Source organism: Paramormyrops kingsleyae, chromosome 16 (assembly GCF_048594095.1).
Source record: "Paramormyrops kingsleyae isolate MSU_618 chromosome 16, PKINGS_0.4, whole genome shotgun sequence".
In the NCBI taxonomy this organism is placed as follows: Eukaryota; Metazoa; Chordata; class Actinopteri; order Osteoglossiformes; family Mormyridae; genus Paramormyrops; species Paramormyrops kingsleyae.
Genome location: NC_132812.1, coordinates 1,643,707 through 1,664,149, shown reverse-complemented (window position 1 = coordinate 1,664,149; position 20,443 = coordinate 1,643,707). Strand labels below are relative to the sequence as shown.

General features: G+C 42.1%; 1 protein-coding gene across 1 annotated transcript in view; it reads right to left on the bottom strand.

The window, feature by feature from the left end:
- Nucleotides 1-1,075: 1,075 nt before the first annotated feature.
- The window catches only part of igsf3l (immunoglobulin superfamily, member 3-like), a 44,344-nt gene continuing 24,976 nt past the window's right edge, over nucleotides 1,076-20,443 (bottom strand). Inside the window, exons 5-9 of the mRNA XM_023804014.2 lie at nucleotides 19,941-20,333; nucleotides 19,179-19,556; nucleotides 18,394-18,780; nucleotides 10,972-11,367; nucleotides 1,076-2,299 (exon numbers count right to left, since the gene is read on the bottom strand). Of these exons, the coding sequence (XP_023659782.1) occupies nucleotides 2,106-2,299; nucleotides 10,972-11,367; nucleotides 18,394-18,780; nucleotides 19,179-19,556; nucleotides 19,941-20,333 (1,748 nt within the window). The 3' untranslated portion in view covers nucleotides 1,076-2,105. The remainder of the gene's footprint in view (nucleotides 2,300-10,971; nucleotides 11,368-18,393; nucleotides 18,781-19,178; nucleotides 19,557-19,940; nucleotides 20,334-20,443) is intronic.

Here is a 20,443-nt window from a genome sequence, read left to right as displayed (position 1 = left end):
GGAATCCTGATGGCAGAGCCACACATGCTTATAGATGCTATAAATCAGGGATTCTCAACCCATGGGTCACAACCCAAATGGGTCGCGGCAAGTTCTGAAAGTGTTTAATGGCAGAGTTGGAAATGAAAACATTTTAAAACCAGCAAGCTCCTATGCTGATCCACAATCAGATTTCCCAGCCTCAATCCTAGAATTAACCCATATAAACAGGTCTTGGGTCTGCAGCTGCTTAGTGCAAAATTGGTGAACACTCAACCTATCTATGAAGTCAAACCACAGATGCTTATTTAAAAATTTCCCATATGAAGCTGTAAAATATAGAAATTGACTTAAAATGTCTAATAAGTTACCAAAATACAAATAAATCCACAAGAGAAGCACAACTCATGTTAAAATTACACACCACTCTGTCAACACCATAAAAGTCAAAGTGCTTATGGTGTTCTGGGGGGCTCTGTTCTCTCCCATATTTGGGCACAAGAACCAAAATTATTGCTGTGGCAAAGAAATAAGCCACACATACATCACAGCAGGAATACCCTTGATCCTTCACAACACAGAGGAAAAAGCTGTTTCCCTGTCAGTGCTTTCAAAGCAATCTTTAACATTTAAAACAACACATTAGCAAAGATCTACCAATTCTAAATTAGCATGATGGGTCTATAAAAGTCGCATGAGGAAAGACAGATGGGACAGTACAGTACAGTGGGGGAATAGCTGAGGAAGATGTCTTCAGTGTAGCACTGAGCTGGGTGACCACCAGGTCACATGCTCGGGGTTTTCCTATGACTCATTTCCTGTCACTTGTCATGCTGCCTTCTGTGGCTGATGGCGTCTTAGCATTTTTCAAGTAGCTGAAATACCTGACCAAGTCCACCATGTGTCTTGTTCATGCCCGGGGATAAGATGATCTCACAAATACTATGTACATTTTTCACAAATATTTATTTTTGACAAATTATTCCAGCAGATTATTTAAAGGTTAGTGGGCCACCCCCCCCCCCGTGACCCATGGCCCTGGGATAACATGCACATGTGAAAATAATATTTATTTCAGAGAGTTAAGTCAACACACTTTAAAACAACCATTCTCCATTTATTTTTTGCATTAGCTTCATTTTAACAGCTACATGAATAAAGGTACACAAAGCTGGTGTTTTAGCTCTTTCTCTCCCTGTGCAGCAATATCAACAGGAAAGTTGTCACATTAAAAAAAAAAAAGAAAAAGCAAATGTAATTTTATGTTTCTGTTTTTCTGATGTTTTCCTGCACATTATCTTCATAAAATAAACAATGTACAAAAAACCCCGAAATACCACTACGTAAAATACACAGAAAAAATGCAACATTAAGGGTATCAATACAGTCACACTAGCACATTCAAACACTCAACAAACTCAGTACTTTGATTCTAACAAAGAGAAGTAAAAGTGCTCATGTTGATTAAACTGTTCATGTCTCATTCAATCGTAACAATATGAAATTAGATAAGAAGTTGCATGAGTTCAGTGGCTCATTAAACAATATAGAAAACAAGGGGTGCATTTCTTTTAACCACACATAGCAAAGCATTAAAATGGGAACTTCATCCAAAGTACTTTTGTAATTTCTCTTTGAACAGAGGTGTCTCTGCTTTTTCCTTAGTATTAGTTAGTTTTGTTACTGCTGCTAACATTTACCTAAAAGATGCATTCTGTGGTTTTGTTACCACAGCAGTGAGAAGACCATAGATGTCCTACTTTCTAACGCTGAATATGCTATATGTAGAGCATAACGTATGTTCTATGTACAGAAGTTTCACAAATCATTCTTTGTAAAATGTGCATTTTTGTATGTAAAAGTCAAATATCAATGCACTTTAAATTTGAAAAATACTTTTATTGTTAAATTAGACATTCAAGTAGAAAGCATCGTAATATTATTCAAAGTTTATAGTGGATGATTTTCATTGATAGCCCACATTTTAAATATTGATTGATAGTGCAAGACATTAATCAACTAAAACATAGGAACTCAAAAACAGAAAAAAAACTCATTGAGCAATCCCTGAGAAATGGCCCTGTGGAGGACAAGACTTGGATGTGTGCTGGGGGACGGTTCTGGGTTCACAGCTCTGGCTGTGGCTTCAATTGTTGGCTCTCAGTCCACAGGGACCCCTTCTTCCTCTTAATTTCAGCGGACTGGCGGTGTAGCATGTGAGACAGGACTACAGTCACGATGATCAAGATAACCACAAGGACCCCAAACACAACCAGGATCACTGCAGAGGAGCTGGGGCCAGACCGTACTGCGTCGGGTCCTAAAAAAAAAACAAACAGACAACTGATAGTGTCTCCCTGATCACCGTAAGGGGAGAGATCAGACTTCACAAACTGTTTATGTCTTAAGAGCCTGTAATTTATCACTATGCATTCAAATATACAGACTTTTGGGTCAAGATGCCACTAACATATCCTCAAACACACATAGTTAGACATATGGACACATCCTCCTAGTGCAGGCTGCCATTCCTGAACTTGCTGGCATCTGAATGCTCTGCAGTAGCGGCTGTAAATGTGAATACTGTGCCTTGTGGATGAGTATAGATTACATCTAGTTTTTTCTGGGTTCAGCAGGTTGAAGCTGCAACTGACTTGCATTATGGGCTGTGGTGCCCTGTCCTCATCCGCCTCCACCATCTTGTCATCTCTAAGACACATTTGTTTCTTGGCCATGAGGTAACATGGCAGGGTATCATAATACTTGCTCCTTTTTCAAGGATTCAGGGTTTTTTTTGTTCTTTTTTTGTCACATTCAAGGTATACAGTCAGACTGTAACCTGCAGTGAAATGCAAGATGGTGAACTTTGCCATATTAAACAGTCAAAGCAAAAAAGACATGAAAAAATAACAATATTACAAGTAGTGATAAAGTTAACTTGCCGAAGCAGAAAAGGTGATCGTGACTGGAGACTCAACTCTTAGAAACGTTAGAGTTTCTATCATTCGACATCAAAGTGAAATTGGACTCCCTCTCCTGCAATGAAGTCTCCACTTTGGTTGTTCATGCTGGAACTAATGATATAAAGTCCTGACAATCTGAGGTATTAATGAGGAGCTTGATTTCTATGTGTGCAAAAGCTAAAACAAAATATAGTACTCTAATTGTCTCTGGTCCTTTATCAATTCTCTATAGGGGGATGTAACCTATAGTAGGCTACTCTCCCTAAACCGCTGTTAGATACTTGGGATGAGTTTCCTGAAGCCTTCTTAATGCTAAATAGTTTGTAAGTTCTATGTGAAAATATCGAACTTACAAACAATGTAGAGCAGAGGTCACTAACAGGCGGACCGCGGTCCAGTTCCGGACCCAGAAGCAGTCCCATACGGACCCGAACAGATAGCCAAAATAGAAAGTTGTGATTTAAAAGCTGATGGGGCGCTTCTATTTTATCCGGCGCAGCTTTAGTAGTCTTTTCGGTAGTGGTTTAGCACTATAACCGCCGTTTCCCTCATCAATGAACGTCAAATGCCTTTGACCGCCAAGCAAGACGTAGTTCGGCATATGCAGCCCTTTGTCTGCGCTAATGTGCTATTAGTGTTAACAGCAGAAAAGCAAACACTCGCAACCAAAATGCCGTAATATTCCGGACAGAGTGGCTGCTCTGTCCTGAAATCCTACAGCTACAGTTTTCAAACACTACAGTATGTATTATATAACATGTTGGATAAATAGACATAGTTTATTGGTGATTTCATGTTTGTTGAAGTTTCCAATTTTTAACAACCGTTTAAAGAAGTAATGTTATTTGTAATATAAATCAACTCGGGTGAAATAAAAAATGTTCGTTTTCAGGGTTGCCAAGTCTCAAGCATCTGGCATGACACTCATGCAGGAAATCTTACAGCAAATCTATATTATTCTATTATAAACCTAAAATTAGCTACGTTAAAAGTGTATTTACACGGCTCAATACAAAAGCAGACTATTTACAAGGTAAGAACTGTTACATATTTGTGCAGACATCTCGAATTGAAATTTTAACTCCAGCCAGCTGGCCGAAGTTGGCAACCCAGCGTTTTATTTGAAATGAAAAGTAAAATGCACTGTTGTTCCCTGAAACAGCTTGTCATTCCGTTTGCGTTGTTACTCCGACAAATATGAGAATATGAGAAAAAGGGGAAATTCAAGCTTTCCTCCCTTTATTATATTTTTCTGAAGTTAAGCACCTTATTTAAACATGCATAATTTTCACATTTTATTTATTTTCTCTTATTTTGAAATGCAGCCCTACTTTTATTTAGTAAATGAGAGAACATTATACATATCGGCAGTCATACATATTCAATTCGTCAGTTGTCACGTGACAATAAATATCGTCATAAAGTTTTTGAATTGTACTGAATTAATTTGATTTGACAGTTAGGTATTGACTATATGCAATTTTGATACAACTAATAAGCTACTTAATTATATATCACACTAAATATTTAGACATTATGATCTTCTGGACCTTCAAGAAATTTTCTCTAACTGGACCTCTTTAAATTTTACTTGAATACCCCTGATGTAGAGGTAAGAAGGCTTCGGGAAAATCACCCTTGGTATGCATCTCAAAACATAGCCTTTATTGATAATTGGGACCTGTTTTGAGAACGGCTTGGCTTTTATAAATCGGACGGTCTTCATCCTAATTGAATTTATATTATCCCAAAACATGGCAAGTAAATTACCTGCCTGAATGGGAGCACCACCCAGGCCTCAGTTTTGCAATCTTAAATCAAAGACTGTTTATTCTCCCACCTTTAGATCATGTTCGGCTTTGACCCAGGTGCTCCATCACAGGGCATCCTCTAAATCTAGCGACTATGAAGAAACAGAGTTGAGTGAGCCTAGATAGAATAAACTAAATATTATTAGACCAAGACTTAGGCGTAAATGTTCCACTGGGGGTTCACTTTCATAAGATTAAATGAGCCACAACACCACCATAAAATGCTCATTATTAGATGTTTGCTCTTTAGCAAACAAATCACTTCCTGTCAATGACATGGTGCTTGACCTGTGCGGTGCTGTGATTTTTAATAGAAGCCTGGCTCAGACCCACAAACACTATTCCTTTTGTTGAAACCTCAAATGAAGGCTTTAGTTCTGTCATAGACATGGAGGTGGCCTGGCAGCTATTTTTAGCTCACTGTTAGAAATTGAACACAAAACTTTACAACATTTGAAGCAGCACAAATTCAAATGATGTCTGACCTGCCCATCTATATTCTTATAATATACAGACCACCGGGATCATACACATTGTTTCTGACTGAATTTGGGGAACTTCTCTCTGACTTGGTTATTAACTTAGACAATATTTTTGATACTTGGAAATTTCAATATACACGTAGACATAGAGACTGATACCTTCAGCAAAAGTTTCCTGTCCCTCCTGTTGAATGTTACCAACATGTATCGGGACCAACGCATGTTCACAATCATACACTAGACTTGATTATCACTCACAGAGTTTATGTTCATCATGTATCCATGGTCCATTAAATAAGTCCTTCTCTAACTATTTGCTAACTTAAATCTGAGGTCGGGTTGTATGGAATGGTGTTGAAGTGCTTTAAATCTTATTTGACTAATCAATATCAATATATTCAAGTTTCAAATGATTGTACTCCTTCGTCTATGTCATTAGTCAAATATGGAGTGTCACAGAGATCAGTGCTTGGTCTTTTTTTTTAAATTTTCTCTACATGCTGCCATTAGGTAATATAATGAGGGAACATAATGTTAACTATGAGTCCCATGCCGACGACACCCAAATATACATTTTGGTTATGCATAACAACACCTCATCTATTGACATTTTAGCTAAGTGCTTCAATGAAGTCAAGATTCGGATGGCTGAAAACTTTTTATTACTAAACAATCAGAAAACTGAGGTACTCTTGTTCGGTGGCAAGTCCATGGATAGGAATGCTATAATCTCTGCACTCCACTCCAGGGGGCTGAATTTTTCCCTTAGCAGCTCTACCCATATCCTAGGCATCACCTTAGATACAAACCTCTCATTAAAATTGCATGTGGATACAGTATTAAAGGTATGCTTCCTACAGCTACGCAACATCGCCAAACTACACTGATTTCTTACTATTCAAGACAGGGAAATTGATAGATGGCTTTGTATACAGTAGGTTAGACTACTGTAATGCTATGTTGATCTGGGAGCAAACACTGCACATTAAACACTTTGAGGTATATTCAAAATGCAGCAGGTCGAATTGTCACCAGAAGCAGGAAGTTTGAACACATAACCCCTGTTCTTAGTTCCTTGCATTGGCTTCCTGTTAGGTTCAGGACTGACTTCAAAGTTCTCCTACTTACATATAAGGCACTTAAAGGTGTACCATCCGCCTACCTGACAATTACTTAAAGTTTGCAAGCCGCATTGAACACTCAGATCACACAATGTAAGTTTCCTTGTCATTCACCATATAAACAAAGTGACAGTTGGCAGTAAAGCATTTTGTTACATGGCCCCAATATTGTGGAATTGTTTATCTGCCTATGTTTGGGATACCAATTTGGTCTCAGTCTTTACATCTCGACTGAAGACCTGTTACTTAGGTTTAGCTAACCCGCAACCTAACACATAACACACTGGCATAGACAATGGCTGCTGTACACACTGTTTTTATATACTATGCTTGTTCATTAATGTGCCAATATATGTTCTGACCATCCATTCTTTCTGCCTTCCCACATATCCGGATAGTGCATATCAATATATTTCGAGTGGTGGGTGCTTTGTTATTCATGTATCCAATCAGGAAGTGCATATTTTGAAAAATGAAAAATTATCTCTGTTGTTCTTTTAATGGCATTATGATCAGGAAATAAAATGAATAGAAACTTTAATATTTACACTAAGGTGGCTCTTGTGTTTTACATCCTAGGTATCAGCCCATGATCTCTCAGTATTTCAACACATACAATTTATATACATCTTCCTATTAGATTGTTATTTAAAATGTATGAAAATTTAAATATGAAAAGAAGATGAAGACAAATCGATGTTGTGCTACTACCAGCCATCATGTACACTTTAACACTGGTGTTTATGTACTATAATACCTCAGACCAGTATATTCTCTGACCATCACCATATTACGTTTAATATTTACCTTGCTCAAAATATTAACTCCTCGACTCGCTTCTATGCCAAACATGCAATCACATCAAATACAGCAAGTAACTTTATTGATAATCTCCCTGAGCTATCGTTTTTGTCAAAAGTAATGTTGAATCCCACTGAACTTGATAGCACTATGGATTGTTTAGCGTCTACGCTTAGTTCAACCTTAGATAAAATTGCTCCGTTAAAAATAAAAAAGATCAGAGAAAATAAAACTGCTCCTTGGTATAATGACCACTTGTGTACTTTGAAACAGGAGACATGGAAATTACAACGTAAGTGGCGTCAAAATAAGCTAGTGGTGTACGAACTAGCATGGAAAGAGGCTATGGGTAGCTATAAAAAGGCTCTTAGTGCCGTTAAATCAGAGTATTTATATCAGCTAATTGAAATAAACAAAAATAATCCAGTGATGACTTTATGCAATTTTTTGACCAAAAAATATGTTCAATTAGACAGAACATTTTGACTATTACAATAACTACATTCTCTGGCCTTGACACAGCCTGTGTTAATGCTGCAACCATCATATTTGAATCATTTACCATGGTTAACCAATCAGAATTGATGTCCTTAATCTTATCTTAAAATTCATCTACTTGTATGCTAGACCCTGTTCCAACAAAATTATTCAAAGAGATGATCCCAGCAGTGATTGAACCGCTACTAGCAATAGTTAACACCTCAATCAGTATTGGCCATCTACCAAAATCTCTTAAACCATCAGTAAGTAAACCTCTATTGAAGAAGCCAAACTTGGATCCCTTGGAAATTAGAAACTATGGACCAATTTCTAATCTACTATTTATCTCTAAAACAATAGAGAGAGTTGTAGCTAGTCAAGTACTGTAATCTCTTTTCTGCAGGAGAATCAGATTTATGAAAGATTTCAGTCTGGGTTTAGAGGTCATCATAGCACAGTAACTGCTCTACTGGAGGTGGTAAATGATCTTCTCCTATCTGCTGACCAAGGCTGTCCCTCGCTCTTAGTGCTGCTTGATCTTAATGCAGCTTTTGATACTATAAATCAGGGGTGTCAAACTCATTTTAGTTCAGGGGCCACATACAGCACAATTTGATCTCATCTGGGCCAGACCAGTAAAATAATAGCATAACAACCTACACATAACAAGAACTCTATAATTTTCTGTTTGTTTTATTGTAAAGAACTACAAATAAGTGAAAGTACAAGTAAGAAAATGTTTAAATTTAATTAACCATCTTTTTACAAAACATTATGAACAACCTGAAATTTCATTGGAAAAATAAGTGCAATTTCAAAAACATTATGCCACAGTGGATCTACAAAGACACAAAACATAGTAACAGGTATCTGAAATGAAGAATAGTAAAACACATTATGATTAAAACAACTTGTCAAGATCTAGAAATTATTTTAAATTTACACTTTCACATCAGTGTAGTGCATTGAAACTTGCTTCAAACACACCAAGCACACAGGTATTCCATTCAGCTCTGTGAATAAACAATTAATGAATAATTAAATCAGTTTTTCTTGGAAAACTCTGCACTCACTGTCCACTTTTCTCTTCTTTGACAAAGACATTTTGGGTAACAAGAGTGCCAAGTATGGTAATTTTGACAACAAAGGCGCACATACAATACATCAAAATATATGGCAAAATTGGCGCTTTTAGAACAACTCAGCTCCAGATATGTATTACCAGTTTGCCGGTTGCTTCAGCATGAACAATTTGCTAGCTTGACAATGTTGGTGCCATCTTCAGTGTTGTATTGCAGTAAAATCCCGTTATAGTGGACTCGCTTATAACGGAATATCATCTATAACGGATGAGATCCGCTGGTCCCGACTGTGCGCCTTTAAGAACATGCAGAAAATGCACCGCATATAGCAGACTCACTTAAAACAGAGTTTCGCTTATAACGTACAAACAATTCGGTCCCCAGGGCCGCTCTTGGCTTGAGTTTTGTTCGGCTATGTATTTTTCACACTTTGCAAAATCTAATTTCGTGGGCCGTATTGGACCCTATGGCGGGCCAGTTCTGACCCGCAGGCCGTATGTTTGACACCCCTGCTATAGATCATGCCATTCCCCTAGACAGGCTTGGACATACTGTAGGCATAAGGGGAGTGTCGCTCTCTGGGTTTAAATCTTACCTATCGGACCGCTATCAGTATATGAATTTAAATAGTGATTCCACAGAACATGTCATGGTCAAATATGGAGTGCCACAAGGTTCAGTTTTAGATCCCCTACTATTTTCACTATACATGTTACCTTTAGGCTCAGTTATTCGTAAGCATGGAGTTAGCCTTCATTGCTTTGAAGATGATACACAATTATATATATCGGCTAAACCAGAAGATAGACAGCAACTTCAGAGAAAAGAAGAATGTTTAATTCACATCAAAAAGCAGATGTCAAACAACTTTCTCCAGTTAAATCTAGACAAGACTGAGGTTCTTCTTACTGGCACTAAAGCCACCAGAAGTACACTATCTGACATCATAGTCAATCTGGATGAACTATCTATTGCACTAAGTACTGTTGTTAAAAACCTTGGTGTTATTCTAGATTCAGATTTTTCGTTTGATGTACATGCTTCTAACATTAGCTGTACTGCCTTCCTTCACCTGTGTAATATTGCCAAATTAAGAAACATGCTATCCTTTCAAGATGCAGAGAAACTGGTTCATGCGTTTATTACCTCCAGGCTCGATTACTGTAATGTCTTATTCTTGTTCTTTGTTGACTACAAAATAATACTCTTAATTTATAAAGCTTTAAATGGTCTTGCACCTCAGTATGTGAGTGACCTCATTTGCAACTACATTCCGACTTGTACGCTTCAGTCGCAAGATGCAGGTCTTCTATTCATACCTCGAATAAAGAACGTTACTTTTAGGGGAAGAGCATTTGCTCAAAAAGCATTACAGTTATGGAATAAACTTCCTATTAGTTTTCGGAACTCAGAAACAATCTCTGCTTATAAGTCAAGGCTTAAGACTAACCTCTTTAGTCAGTCTTTCGGATATTAAAATCCCCTTTTTTATGGTGAATGGGAGATCTGGAGGTTCACGGTCATTTGAGAGTAAAGGTCATCCTGCCACTCTTGCCAATCACTTAAGTTGTTGACGGTAGTTTGGCTTGACACCAAAACCCCTAGAAACCCTCATGTCTGTGCTTCCTTCCAGGTCTCTCTTTTAGCCAGTACTGCCGGGGGTTAGGTTAGGTGTAGGGCAATAACTGTCTTCTCCATCTTCTCTTTTCCGAGCTGATCCCGAGCAGATCCTGACCTGACACTACACCTTCTGAACCCTCACCTGGACTCCTTGGTGATAATTACATGGAATAAACTGGGACTTTTAAAACTATATGGACTGGAAATAGACATAGAGACAGATAGTTGTAGCCAGCAGACAGTGATGAGCAATACAGTGATGCGGAAAACATCAAGTAAGAGAAAGCAGAATGGAGGGAACTGGGAAGCTTCCGAAACCTGGTTTGAAGATGAGATTTGGAGACTGGGAGAGAGACACAGAGTTACAGATATCAGACGCAAGGGAATTCCAGAGACGAGGAGGCACCCTGGAGAAGCTGCGGAGTCGGGAAGGAGGAACAATGAGGAGCCCAGAAGAGGAAGATGTAAGAGCATGAGGGGGCTGGTGGGACAACTGGAGGTCAAACAGACAGGGGAAGCAAGATTATTAAGAGCTGTATAGGTAAAGAGAAGAGTTTTGAAATGGAATCTAATGTGTCCGTTCAAGGTGAATGACTGGGCAACACCTACTGAATGAATGAACAAAGACATACCTGTTGACTCCACGCTGACTCTGGTGACTCCTGACTCATCAGAGGCCTTCAGCAGCAAGGTGCTTTCTGGGCCTAGTTGGTGCTCTTCCACCCAGCAGGAGTAGTTACCACTGTCATTAACTCTGGCTTTCTGGATGGTCAGCCTGAAGGTGTCGAGGGCTGTTCGATAGAAAGACATCCCTTGTGGTACTACAGTTGCAGGGTCCAGTTCACCTCGAGGTCCAAATTTTGCTAGCACCAATGTGTCTGAAGAGTTGACTTCATTGAAGTTCCAGGTGATGGAATAGTGAGACAAAGATGTGGTACTGCCAGAACCCAAGGTGCAGTTGATAGTCACAGGGTGGTTTTCTGCTACTGAGATCTCAATGTTGTTTTTCATCAGTCTGAATTCACTTTCTGATGGAAGAAATGAATGTTTTAGAGTAAGTAGTTAGAAAATCAGCAAAAAGAACAGGTGATTCTGAGTGTGAAATTACTTTGACACAGAAAAAAAGACATTTGAGTGAATTTGTTATTCTTTAAAAAATGGGAAGACCTAACAAGTAACTTGGACCAATCCATTTAACAGGCAGACCTTAAAATCAGCATGAGTATTGCAAGATTGTTTTACTGCCAGCTGCTTATAATCTCAACAATAAATTTATATTTATTACTTCTGGCACTCAGGTTAAGGTCAAAGTTCTAAAGCACATTTAAAACAATCAAAGACCAAAGTGCTGAACAGTCAAAAATCAAACATGAATAGATACAGCAATCTGAAATTTTATGAAATGCAGAAACTAATAAAATGTATTAAATAGGGGTGTAACAATACATTGATTTGTATCGATACATCGATTCAACGGCAAAAGATCCAATGCATCGATGTGACCGCATAAATATTGATACATGCATTTTTATTTTCTCGCCTGTTCCAGTATTGTTTTCATGATCCACTCCGACGTATACATGGTCTACACCAGGGGTGCCCAATAGCTCGATCGCGAACTACTGGTCAATTGCAAAGGTAGTGTGGGTAGATCGTATGGTATAAAAAAAAAAGGATGGATGACATGTTCAACCGCGCCAGCTGCTGCAAACTACCGAGTTGCCTAGTTAGCCTCCAATTTATTTCAACTAAACTTAAGAAAGGGTATAAAAATGAATGGGGGAGCTGAACCAAGTAAGAAGCCAAAAACCTACCACTTCCATACGGAATGGGAGGAGGACTGTTTTTTTTCCACCATGTCATATTCTAAGTGCATTTGCCTCATCTGTCAGTCTACCATTGCTGTTCCAAAGAAGGGAAATGTGGAGAGGCATTTTCGGACTGTTCATAAAAACTACAACATTAACTTCCCTCCAAAAAGCGAGCTGAGAAATAGAAAGGTGAAGGAACTAAAATCCCAGTTCAATTCAAAAATACCACCTAAAGTCCCAAAGGGAAATTAATAATAATAATAATAATAGTAATAATAATAAAGACTATTAAAGAATACTCAATATTTTTATATATAAATATATGTTTAGAGTAGGTAGATCATTTATAAGTAGGTCGCAAGCTAGCGTACCTTCAGAGCGTGCGTTCCCAGATAGCAAAATTCTTCTGGCCCAGATTAAAAATGCCGACAGTCAGCCAGAATCGCTCGCCGTGCTCAGAACGGTTCTGGCCCAGATGAAAAATGCCGACAGTAAGCCAGAATCACTTGCCGTGCTCGGCCCACAATCGGCCCGCAATCTTTTAGCCGTTGCTGACAGTGAACCGAATGTGCCACAACTCAGCCAGAATCGGCCCACATGTGCCTGCTAACTGGGCAGCAGTGCCGGCTTGACGCAAGATCTGGGTCAGACCTGTCTTCTATGTGCCTGGGCCACATTGACAAAACCACAATCGGGCCACATCTGGCATGCCATAATGTAAACAGTGCCATCATTGCCAGACCTGGCCCATACCTGGTTGACATGCCACTTGCCATGCCAGAACTCAGCCAGCAGTGCCAGCTTGACGCCAGATCCAGGCCAGACCTGTCTGCTATGTGGGTTTATTGCGGCAGGTGTACGCTACGCTTAGGGCACACAATCTCCTGAACACATTGACCATTTAATTTTTCTTTTAAAAAAACCCTCTCAAAGAAGAATACTGACATACTTGTTTCACTGCAGAAGTCAGTCATGTTGATCTTCCTCATTCTACATGTCTGTCTAGGCAATGTTTTTTATTTGACTTTATTGCACTTTATTTTACTTGTTGTTATAGATTTTGGAAACACGTTTTCCCTTGCCCGGACGCGGGTCACCGGGGCCCCCCCCTGGAGCCAGGCCTGGGGTTGGGGCTCGATGGCGAGCGCCTGGTGGCCAGGCCTATACCCATGGGGCCTGGTCGGGCACAGCCCGAACAAGGCACGTGGGTCCCCCTTCCAATTGGCTCACCACCCGTAGGAGGGGCCATAGGGGTCGGGTGCATTGTGAGCTGGGCAGTGGCCAAAGGTGGGGACCTTGGCGGTCCGATCCTCGGCTGCAGAAGCTAGCTCTTGGGACATGGAATGTCACCTCTCTGATGGGGAAGGAGCCTGAGCTGGTGCGCGAGGTTGTGAAATTCCGGCTAGATATAGTCGGGCTCACCTCGACGCACGGCTTGGGCTCTGGAACCAGTCTCCTTGAAGGGGGTTGGACCCTTTTCCACTCTGGAGTTGCCTGCGGGGAGAGGCGCCGAGCGGGGGTGGGCATACTTATTGCCCCCTGGCTGGGCGCCTGTACATTGGGGTTTACCGCGGTGGACAAGAGGGTAGCCTCCCTTCGCCTTCGGGTGGGGGGACGGGTTCTGACTGTTGTTTGCGCTTATGCGCCGAGCGGCAGTTCAGAGTACCCACCCTTTTTAGAGTCTCTGGAAGGGGTGTTGGAGAGCATTCCTTCTGGGGACTCTCTTGTTCTGCTAGGGGACTTCAATGCTCACGTGGGCAATGACAGTGAGACCTGGAGTGGCGTGATTGGGAGGAACGGCCCCCCCGATCTGAACCCGAGTGGTGTTCTGTTGTTGGACTTCTGTGCTCGCCACGGATTGTCCATAATGAACACCATGTTCAGGCATAAGGGTGTTCATATGTGCACTTGGCACCAGGACACCCTAGGCCGCAGTTCGATGATCGACTTTGTAGTCGTGTCGTCGGACTTGCGGCCGCATGTCTTGGACACTCGGGTGAAGAGAGGGGCGGAGCTGTCAACTGATCACTACCTGGTGGTGGGTTGGCTCCGCTGGTGGGGGAGGAAGTCGGCCAGGCCTGGCAGGCCCAAGCGTATAGTGAGGGTCTGCTGGGAACGTCTGGCTGAATCCCCTGTCAGGAGGAGTTTCAACTCCTACCTCCGGCAGAACTTTTCCTATGTCCCGGGGGAGGCGGGGGACATTGAGTCCGAATGGGCCATGTTCCGTGCCTCCATTGTGGAGGCGGCTGACCGGAGCTGTGGCCGTAAGGTAGTCGGTGCCTGTCGCGGCGGCAATCCGCGAACCCGCTGGTGGACACCAGTGGTGAGGGATGCCGTCAAGCTGAAGAAGGAGTCCTATCGGGCCTATTTAGCCTGTGGGACTCCAGAGGCAGCTGACGGGTACCGGCAGGCCAAGCGGGATGCGGCTTCGGCGGTCGCTGAGGCAAAAACTCGGGTTTGGGAGGAGTTTGGTGAGGCCATGGAAAACGACTTCCGGACGGCTTCGAGGCGATTCTGGTCCACCATCCGGCGGCTCCGGGTGGGAAAGCGGTGCAACATCAACACTGTTTATGGTGGGGATGGGGTGCTGCTGACCTCAACCCGGGACGTTTTGGGTCGGTGGAAGGAATACTTCGAAGACCTCCTCAATCCCACCGACACGCCTTCCGATGTGGAAGCAGAGTATGGGGACTTGGGTGTGGACTCCCCTACTGTATCTCGGGGGCGGAGGTCGCTGAGGTGGTTAAAAAGCTCCTCGGTGGCCGAGCCCCGGGGGTGGATGAGATCCGCCCAGAGTTCCTGAAGGCTCTGGATGCTGTAGGGCAGTCTTGGTTGACACGCATCTGCAGCATCGCGTGGACATCGGGGGCAGTGCCTCTGGACTGGCAGACCGGGGTGGTGGTCCCCCTCTTTAAGAAGGGGACCAGAGGGTGTGCTCCAACTATAGGGGGATCACACTCCTCAGCCTCCCTGGTAAGGTCTATTCGGGGGTTCTGGAGAGGAGGGTCCGCCGGATTGTCGAACCTCGGATTCAGGAGGAGCAGTGTGGTTTTCGCCCCGGCCGTGGAACAGTGGACCAGCTCTATACTCTCCGCAGGGTTCTGGAGGGTTCATGGGAGTTTGCCCAACCAGTCTACATGTGTTTTGTGGACTTGGAGAAGGCATTCGACCGTGTCCCTCGGGCAGTCCTGTGGGGGGTGCTTCGGGAGTATGGGGTGCCGGGCTTCCTTTTAAGGGCTGTTCGGTCCCTGTATGACCGGTGCCAGAGTCTGGTCCGCATGAGCGGCAATAAGTCGGACTTGTTTCCGGTGAGGGTTGGACTCCGTCAGGGCTGTCCTTTGTCACCGATTCTGTTCATAACTTTTATGGACAGAATTTCTAGGTGCAGCCAGGGCGTTGAGGGTGTCCGGTTTGGTGACCTCAGGATTAGGTCTCTGCTTTTTGCAGATGATGTGGTCCTGTTGGCCTCATCAGACCGTGACCTTCGGCTCTCGCTGGGACAGTTCGCAGCCGAGTGTGAAGCGGCTGGGATGAGAATCAGCACCTCCAAATCCGAGACCATGGTCCTCAGCCGGAAAAGGGTAGAATGCTCTCTCCGGGTCGGGGATGGGATCCTTCCCCAAGTGGAGGAGTTTAAGTATCTCGGGGTCTTGTTCACGAGTGGGGGGACGATGGAGCGGGAGGTCGACAGGCGGATCGGTGCGGCGTCCGCAGTGATGCGGGCGCTGCATCGGTCTGTCATGGTGAAGAAGGAGCTGAGCCAAAAGGCGAAGCTCTCGATTTACCAGTCGATCTACGTTCCTACCCTCACCTATGGTCACGAGCTGTGGGTAGTGACCGAAAGAACGAGATCGCGAGTGCAAGCGGCCGAAATGAGTTTCCTCCGCAGGGTGGCTGGGCTCTCCCTTAGAGATAGGGTGAGGAGCTCGGTCATTCGGGAGGGACTCAGAGTAGAGCCGCTGCTCCTCCGCATTGAGAGGAGTCAGATGAGGTGGCTCGGGCATCTGATTAGGATGCCTCCCTGGTGAGGTGTTCCGGGCATGTCCCACTGGGAGGAGGCCCCGGGGAAGACCCAGGACACACTGGAGGGACTATGTCTCTCGGCTGGCCTGGGAACGCCTCGGGATTCCCCCAGAGGAGCTGGAGGAAGTGGCCGGGGAGAGGGAAGTCTGGGTTCCCCTGCTGAGACTGCTGCCCCCGCGACCCGACCTCGGATAAGCGGGAGAAAATGGATGGATGGATGGATTATATCCCAGCAGGGTGAGCGAGCAGTGAACGAGGAATCAGGGTCAGGCAGACGGAAATCCAACAAAGGGCGGGGGGGGTTATTGCAAGCACAGCACACAACACTGGGAAAACTTCAATGACAGATCTGGGCGACAGACTCTGACGTGGACTTAAATACACAGGACCAGACAAAACAATAAGAAACAGCTGGGAACAATTGGGTTTGCACGCGAAGTTAATAAGGGGCGTAGCACACAAGAGGGTCAAACGAGCAGGTTCTGACAGTTATGGACATACTGTTATACTTTTTTTTTACACTTTTGTATTTATCTGGAGAAGACTTGATTCAAAATAAAAATTAGTCACCATGTTAATCTACATCCATCCAAAGTTATTATTATTACCATTTTATTTTGCTTGATTAAAGGGACATACTTGACTACACTAGATTTTGTTTACAGTTCCCAATAAAAAATGATAAAATGCTAATTATATTTGCCTTTTTTTAATCCATTGAAATGTAAAGGATTGTGTGAAATTTCATAATTTCTACTACTACCCCAGTATCGAACTAGAATAGAATCGTATCTTATCGTATCGTGGGACTTTCTGAGGTATCAAAAAAAAATCGAACCGTTGGCTTAGGGAATCAATATTGTATCGTATCGCGAGGAAAGCTGTGATTTACACCCCTAATATTAAATCATATTTAAAAAAGTCTAACTAAATAAATAAATGAATAAACATGTAGACAGACTAATTAATTAATTAACTCTCCATTAGGGAAGTCAAAGATATCATGCTTCACTTACAGCAAATGCCAGTACAAATAAATGAGACTTCAGCAGGGACTTGAAAGTTTCTACAGACTGTTCAGTTTTGATACAGTATGTAAAGGCAAACTTTTCCAAAGGGTAGGAGCCACCACTGCAACAGCACAATCATCTCTGCTCTTATACCTAGATCTAGGTTCTGATTGGTTTATGGAGGTGCAGAAGTTTTGTCAGATATAAATGGTCTGACCATTTAAGGCTTTAAAAACAAACAGTAATATTTTAAAATCAATCCTGAAATGAATGGCAAGCAAATGGAGGGAGACCAAAACTGGTGATTATATAGTCTTGGTTTTTCTTTCCTATAAGCTAACAGCATGTTTCAGACCCTGGACCTGATCAAGTAACAACTTGATCATATTTTACCTCTGGAAATTCAAACAGTCTTTAGAGAATAATATTGATCGAGGTTTAAGGAAACAGGAGTAACCAGCTAATACTGCAAGCAGACTTCATGGCTTAAGGTATTGAGTTTAATTTTAAATAAAATCCAATAAATAACATAAAATTGCTAAATAGAATAAAGACAATAGACTTCATGGAACTAAATTATTTAAAAGTTATTGAGAAATTTGTCCCATGAGAATTTCCAGTTTTCTTTTTCTGAGAACTACATTTTTCTGACTTCTAGTTTAACTTCACTCACTTATTTTACAGTCATGTATAACATAGCTTATTGAACTAAAGTACAAGATGTACCGGCAAATGTTTAAATGAAACCTCATCTGCAGCACAGAAGACATTAAAAAGACTTTGTCATGCTTGTATGATTGGAGATGTGATGGTTTATAGTCTCTCGCTATTTGCTAATGAAATACTTGCGAATGGGATTAGAATTTCTGTAGCATGAGGCTTCTCTCACAAAATATGGCACTACCCTGAGTTATCATATGTAACTGTAATGTTAATTAGATCTTCTTTTTATTTTTAAATTGTTACAACCTTTCTATTTATAGGTAGCTGGCTATCCAATTGTACAATACTCATAGCATTACTTAAGTTATATAACTTGGAGTATTATACAATTATTAGAGGTTATTAAATGAAACATATAGATCTTCTGTCCTTGGGGAACAATGCAACACTGGCTGACACAACAAAGTGCAATATCTTTTTTTGTTTAGATAATATTCTTATCCGAAACAAGACACAAGAGAAAAGTGTGTAATGGACTTTAACATACGTTGAAGTGTGACGATGAGCTCCACGGAGGCAGATTGTGAGGACAGCGTATACCAGACCCCATGTGGGTCTTGCAGCCACTCTTCCACCTGGCAGTAGTGCAGACCATTATCAGAAGGCTTAGCCTGCCTGATCATCAGTGTGTACAGCTGGGCTTCACTTCTCATTAGGCTGAACCTTTTCTCTCCTTGGATCCCAGAGGTGACAGAGTCATGATCCATACTGAGAAGTGTGTGATGTCCCTTTCCCTCCCTTTGGACAAGCCAGGAGACAGAAAAGCGGCTGGAGTTGACTGTAGACTTGAGGATGCGACACTCCATCAGAACATCTGAGTTTGCATTATACTTCAGGGGAGATGGAGGTCCCATTGTGATGGACAAGGTGCTCACTAAGGGAGTGATGATGGCACAAAGAGAATGAAATCAGCAAATGGGCTGTTTTGGATGTAATTTATATATCCTCCTGAGACCCAAGGAAAAAAGTGTCCTTCAATTTTAGGTTATTTGTCTTTGGAGGAAATGACATCTTACAATTTAGATATTTTCAAATTTATTTTTATTTTTAATTTCACAGCATGTCCTCTTTAGTGTACAACAGGAAAAAATAAGTTTCCTTACAACAGTGAAAAGATAACAACAAATTTTGCAAAAACAAAATATCCACTACAATGGACATAAATGAATGGGTAGGGTCTCAGGAGGATATTGAAACAACCTAAAAAGGCACTGAGAAACCTGTTAGATGTGCACAAATGTATGCAAAAGTTGTATTTTTTTTTTCATTTACCTGGTCGTGTAATAATCACACGTAAGTGGTTGGAGGGAATCGATGACACTTGCACTTGTCTTAAAAATGTCTCAATGACACATTGGTAGGAGCCAGCCTCTGAGATGCTGGCCCTGTACATTTTCAGTGTGAAGCTGGTTTCTTCCTCCTGAACTTCTGCTTTTGGCTGATAAGTATGGCTTTCTTTATACCACCTTATATCACCAGTATGCAGCAGCGACACTATTTCTTCTTCAGACGTTGCATTTTCATGCTTAAACTTCCATGTCACTGATAAAGGTATCTTGGGCCTCTTCACTTTACAGATGAGTTCTAATGTGTCGTTTTCCTTCGCTTCCTGAACTTTGCGGCCGCTTAAAGATGCACGTATGAGGGATCCTATAGAACAATAGGTGTCAGGTCAGAATATGTCACCACTCATTTGAAGTTATTGCTTTATAACAGGGTTTAGACAGAGCACATTTTCATCTCTCCCAGCTCCCAACACACCTATAACAGGAATTCGGCTTGATTGTTTGGTTCAGGTGTGTGCAGGGCTGGGATGAAACAAAATTGTGGACTGCCAGGTGGCCCCCGACAACTGGGGTTGAGAAACACTGCTTTAGACAATTCTATATTACTCTTTATCCATCATTTACTCTGGGTATTTCTAAAGGTAAAGTACCCTACACAACTTGAGAAATCTTCATGTTAAAAGTTCAGGTGCGTAATTAATTGCTATGCTACTTTCTACATATAGTACTTATGTAAACATGCTCTTACTAATAGGCTGGACAATAGCTTTGAGCTCCTGGGACTTGCTGTCAGCCTTTTTCAGATTCCCATTGCTATCGGTCACCCAGTCAGATGCGATGCATTTATAAGTCCCTGAGTCTGTGGGCTGTGCATTGGCTATCTTGAGTGTGAAGGAGCTGGCTGACACACGGTGGACCTGTACGTCCCCCATTTCCATCCTCTGCTGGAATCGCAGAGCGGGATCCATTATTCCATTTTGATTCAGGGTGATGACATCACTGAAGGGTCCCTGGCCATCCATGTGCTGCCAGGTCACAGACACCTGTCCCTTAGCTCCTGTCACTGTGCAGGAGACCTGCAGCACACTGCCATGGATGGTAGTCACCATCAGGCTTGGTGAAGTGACCGTCAAGTTGCTTTCTGTGGACAGAAGCATGCAGTAAATGTGAGTCCATGATCAGCCTGTAGCACTTGTCCTTAAATAGCAGGAGATCATGCCTATTTAAAATGGAGGGTATTTTGTGACAATA